We start from the raw sequence: 5,257 nt of genomic DNA on the forward strand, positions 1-5,257 counted from the left end.
GCAGATAATCCTTAGGTCACTGGTTCTAATCCGGTAGGTCGGATACTTTTTCCTTTTTCTTTTTGGTTTTATCAAATGGGGATATTTCTTATTTATTTTTTTAAATCATGAAATTTGGCATCTAAAGAGGATAAAGAATGAAGAACAATATTATAAAATTCCAAATTATTTACACAAGGGACTAAGGTGGAGGAAAAAACTGAACGTATCAACGTAAAATAACTAAAAATGGAGAATAAAGTAAAGACTTAAAGGCCACAAAAAAGGGTTTCTAAGATACGACTAACAGAGCCAAGAGTTTGAGAGCTTAAAAATTGGATGGCTGGAGTGACCATAGTGTTGGCAGCAACATTATTGACTTGCGGCGTCGAACCTCAGCTCAATTGAGGACTCATTGCAGTTTGTTGGATGATTTTCTGTGGACCAAATTGCTGCTGCTGTGAGAACTCGACTATGGGAAGGATGGAGTGAACATAGTATTGGCAGCAACATCATTTACTTGTGGCGTCGAACCTAAGCTCAACTGAGTGCTCTTGTCAGTTTGTTGGATAATTTTCTGTTGACCAAATTGCTGCAACTGTGAGGACATATGTTGCAACAGTCGCGACTGATTTGCAGTTGGGGAACCAACAAGAGGAGATGAAACAACTGCTTGTAATGGAAATCCTGTTTGTTCTTGCTGTTGTCGTAGTTGTTGTGACCGCAGATATAAAAGTTGTCGTTGTTGTTTCATTTGCTGCTCCTGCTGCTTTAGCTGTTGTTGTTGCTGCTGCTTTAGCTGCTGAATCCGTTGTTCTAAAATCATCTTTTGTGGTTGCTGTCGTTGATTCAAGTAGCAACTCTTGTTGTTTCCGAGCATCTGACATGTTTCTATCATGCCCGTACCTCCAGATTGAGCCCCTCCTAACATCTTCCCTGTTGCTGTCAGGCCTGTAACTCCAGATTGAGCACCCACTATCGTCTTTCCTGTTTCTCTCAGGCCTGTAACTCCAGATTGATCTCCCTCTAACATCTTACCTGTTCCTGTCTTGTCCCTAATTCCAAACTTAACCCCATCTAACATCTTCCCTGTTGCTTCCATGCCCGTAATTCCAGATTGATCCCCTTCTAACATCAACCCTGTTGCTGCCATGCCTGTAGTTCCAGATTGAGCTCCCCCTAACGTGTTTATTTGATTCTGAAGCATCTTGAGTTTTGCTTCCATCGCATCAGCTTGAGCTTGAGTAATACTTCCATTACGAAGTTGTAGATTGATTACGTCCGTAATGTTGGAGACCTGAGATGGACTGATTTTTTGCTGCATCAACAGGTGATGCCTCTGCAGTTGTTGCTGCTGTTGCTGGAACACTGTTTGCTTTTGTTGTGGTTGCGATCCTTCTTGTGTCATCTACATAAGAGAGAAATTGCGAATGTTATATATATTGAATCAAGCTGATAATCAAATAATTAACTGAGCAACTTCTCAAATATTGTTTTTCCTTTTTTCATCTAGAAAAACTTGTACATTCCTCAGCAAAACATATATTCTAAATGTTATATATATTCGGAGATAATTTAGCGGCCAGAAAACATACCAGAGAGAGAAATTCCGCAGCAAGCTTATCCGTGTAATTCTTATATAAAGAGTACAATATTGCTGCCTTTTCGATCTGCACAAACCTATCGAGTATGGAAACATCTGCCAAAGGTGTCGTACTGACTGAAGGGTTGTTCGCATTCAGATTGGGATCTGATGGTGCTTGATGTTGTTGCTGCATGGAATCACTCGAACTGCTAGGTTCCGTAGATGGGATCCCACCTATTGTTTCAGCAGAAAGACCGATTGGTTTTTGTGATAATTTGTCTGCAGAATCTGCTTGAGTTATCTCAGGGGTTTCATCGATGGTAGTAGCATCACAAGATGAACCAGGATTAATCAAGACATAATCATCGTCTAACACAACATCATCTCCATCACCATGAAAAGATTGATTAGATTGATCCATGACTGAAGAGAAGAAGAAAAAAAAATATGAACCCTAAAATCGCCCGATATTCTCCCTTATACTAGTATTATTATATTTGATCTCCTCCCAAGGTTTACGTGTTTAAGTAGTTTTCTTATCTTGTTTTTATATCAACGATGACTAGGCAGTCTAGGTCGAAGAAAACACCCAAAAGGAGTCCCTAGTTATGCCTATTTCCTACCTGCTATCACGCAGAAGCAGCACAACTCGCACCATATTTCTTTTTCTGACGTGTCGGTCGTTACTAACGGGCTGCAAACTTGAGTTGCCTGCGTGCCAGGACCTTGAACGCAGATAATCTTATAATTTTAAATATTTACAAGCATGAATCGGCGCAAGAGAGTCAGAATCTTTATACCCTTATCTCTAAACAAGTGAAGGGCAGGGACGGAAACAAAGTTAAATTTAATATATTTAGTTTTTTTTGGCAGCGGTTCTCTTCCCTTTTCCTAGCTTATCATTGTCGGAAACCCTTCTGTCAGAACTCAAAAAGATGAATGTATAAAAAACAAAAAAAAACAAAAAACATAGGATGACCAAAATGGAGAATAATAAAATAAAAACTTTAAGAGGAGCCAAATAAAAGGGTTGCCAGATGCGGAACACTTCTGTCACTTGTACCCACAACCGACACTGATTGTTGTATATTGCTTGCTTAATTGCTTTTTCTATTTTCTTGAAGTTCCATTGAAGGACTGGATATGTTACTAACAGAGCCAAGAGTTTGAGACTGAGCAGTGGATTGGCTAGTGTGACCAGTGGCAACGACAATATTGACTTGTGATGTCAAACTTGAGCTCAAACTGTGGACTCGTTGCAGTTTGTATGATTTTCTGTGGACCAAATTGCTGCAGCTCTGAGGACAGATTTTGGGACAATTGCGGTTGATTTGCTGATGGGAAACCAACCATAGAGATCTTAATGTTTGTTTCTTGAAAATTGTGCACAACCGACCTTAGCTCAGTTGGTAGAGCGGAAGACTGTAGTTGTGGCAGATAACCCTTAGGTCACTGGTTTGAATCCGGTAGGTAGAATGTTGAAACGTATAGAAAAAATCCATATCCTTATTTCTGCACCAGGGACTAAGGTGGAGGAAAAAACTGAACATATCCAAGAACACAGAATAACTGAAATGCGGGAATAATAGAGTAAATATTTAGAGGCTCCAAAAGAGGGTTATCAGATGCTCCACACTTCTGTCACTTGTACCCACAGCCACCGCTTTGTCTATCTTCTTGAAGATCCATTGAAGAACCGGAGATGCTACTCCATTGAAAAACTGGAGATGCTATTAGAGTCAGAGGTTTGAGAGCTCAACTGTGGGCTGTCTGGGGTGACCATAGTATTGGCAGCAACATTATCGACTTGTGGTGTCAAAATTGAGATCCATTGATGATCCACTGCAGTTTGTTTCTGTGGACCAGATTGCTGCATCTGTGAGGACATTTGTTGGGGCAGTTTGGACTGATTTGCTGATAGGGAACCAATCAGAGGAGATGAGACAACACCTTGAAATGGAGATTCTATTTGTTGCATCTGCCGTAGTTGTTGTGGCTGCTGATAGAAGAAATGTTGTTGCTGCAGCTGTTGTTGCAAAGGTATGTCTTAGTTTGTATTATTAAGCTTAAAAAAGAATGAAACCAAGAGCTCAACAAATAAAGTGCATACTCAATAATAATGATCATTATAGAAAAAGGACAGTTACTGCTACCTGTTTTCCCGGGTATACACCCCATGAAATGCGGACAATTTTCTGATCGATCATAGTCCCGTTCACCTTTTGAATTGCATCTTCAGCAGATGCTCTACATTGGAACAAAGAAAGCTAACTGTTACATCTAATTAAGTTTCATGCTTTGGGCATATCCCCAATTATCCCTAACACAAACGCTGAGTTGAATACCATAATGAAACTATACAATCACATATAAGAAAGCAAACTAGATGATAAACATACCTAGTCCTGAACTGTACAAAGCCGCATCCTTTTCTCGCTGGTACCTTTACTAAGACAACCTCCCCGAATGGCAAAAAGGTTCGTCTCAGTTCCTCTTCTGAGATATTTATATCTAAGTGACCAACAAATAACTGCAGATGACGGAAACCAGTGAGAATATAAAACCTTCGAAAAATAGGTACACAAAAGCTTACAGAGTTTGACTTACTGTTGTGTTATTCGAATCATTGTATGCAAATGGACGTTGCATATTTAATGCGCCGTAAGCTTGATGCGGGGGCACTGGTGTTGGATAGCTTGTCAACAAACACAATGTTGTAAAATTTAATGAGATTTTGAACAAACTGTATACAGGCATATACGCTATTGCTAATAAAGAGAATGCGAATGAATTGTTAAGATTAATCTGTTACTTTTTTACAACTAACAAGGTCAAAGAAACAGTCTTACCTTGACCTAGCATCTGTCATGTTGCTGTTAAGCCAGTATTTCCAGATTGAAAGCGCCCAAACATATTTGTTTGGTTATGCATCATCCTGAGTTTTTCTCCCATCACTGGAGCTCGAGCTTGACCTTGAGCTATAGGTGCGTTGTGATATAGACTGTTTGAATGTGGATATAGACCTATTTGATTTTGACCCATGTCGCCCAAACCAGACATGGAACCCAAAAGTCCTGAAATCCCAGCTCCCTGGATTCCTCCCATAGCAGTACCGATTCCATTAACATTGCCTAAGCCTCCGGGACCATAAATAATATTCTGCGGGTTATTGAACATGTGGTTATAACCCAGCTGCGGATTTGGAATTTTCCCAATACAATTCATCTGAGCTAGTGGATTTGTTGGATGAGGTTGCTTCTGTTGAACCTTGGGTGTCTGGTTCTGTTGTCGTTGGTTCTGATCTGAAGATTGAGGGTTCAACTGTGAAGGAATCGTTTCTGACTGTCGGTGCACTTCATCTACCGGTTGATACCTGCATTCTCCAAGACTGTGCCCAATGCTTTTACAATAGGAACAAAACAATGGCAATCCTTCGAATCTAAAATAAGCCATAAAAGAAAATCCATCACGTTCCACTAGCACTTCATCGCGAACAGATTTGGAAAGATCAACCTCTACTAAAACACTTGCAAACTCACAATATGTACGATTTAGGGTTGCAATATCTACCTCTAGGGGAGTTCCAATTGCACTAGCTATTTCAAAGAGAGTTTTTTCACGCCAATACTCAAGACTAACGCCATAAATACGAACCATGCTTGGGTCATAGAATCAGGTTTAAAATCAGTCGTC

The 5,257-nt window shown here is 40.0% G+C and overlaps 2 protein-coding genes across 2 annotated transcripts; both read right to left on the bottom strand.

Moving 5' to 3' along the window:
* Positions 1–451: 451 nt before the first annotated feature.
* LOC113294107 (putative uncharacterized protein DDB_G0271606) lies at positions 452–1,985 on the bottom strand. Its single transcript, XM_026542526.1, has 2 exons — positions 1,575–1,985; positions 452–1,387 (listed from the first exon to the last, which is right to left on the bottom strand). Exons 1-2 carry the CDS (start codon positions 1,983–1,985, stop codon positions 452–454), a joined length of 1,347 nt encoding a protein of 448 aa, XP_026398311.1.
* Positions 1,986–2,476: 491 nt separating this feature from the next.
* On the bottom strand, positions 2,477–4,631 carry LOC113293263 (polyadenylate-binding protein RBP45-like). The gene is made up of 5 exons (XM_026541960.1): positions 4,414–4,631; positions 4,172–4,259; positions 3,964–4,094; positions 3,718–3,811; positions 2,477–3,590 (listed from the first exon to the last, which is right to left on the bottom strand). The coding sequence occupies exons 1-5, from the start codon at positions 4,431–4,433 to the stop codon at positions 3,270–3,272; spliced, it is 654 nt and encodes a 217-aa protein (XP_026397745.1). The 5' UTR covers positions 4,434–4,631; the 3' UTR covers positions 2,477–3,269.
* Positions 4,632–5,257: the final 626 nt, after the last annotated feature.

The sequence above is a fragment of the Papaver somniferum genome, chromosome 7 (assembly GCF_003573695.1).
Source record: "Papaver somniferum cultivar HN1 chromosome 7, ASM357369v1, whole genome shotgun sequence".
Lineage (NCBI taxonomy): Eukaryota > Viridiplantae > Streptophyta > Magnoliopsida > Ranunculales > Papaveraceae > Papaver > Papaver somniferum.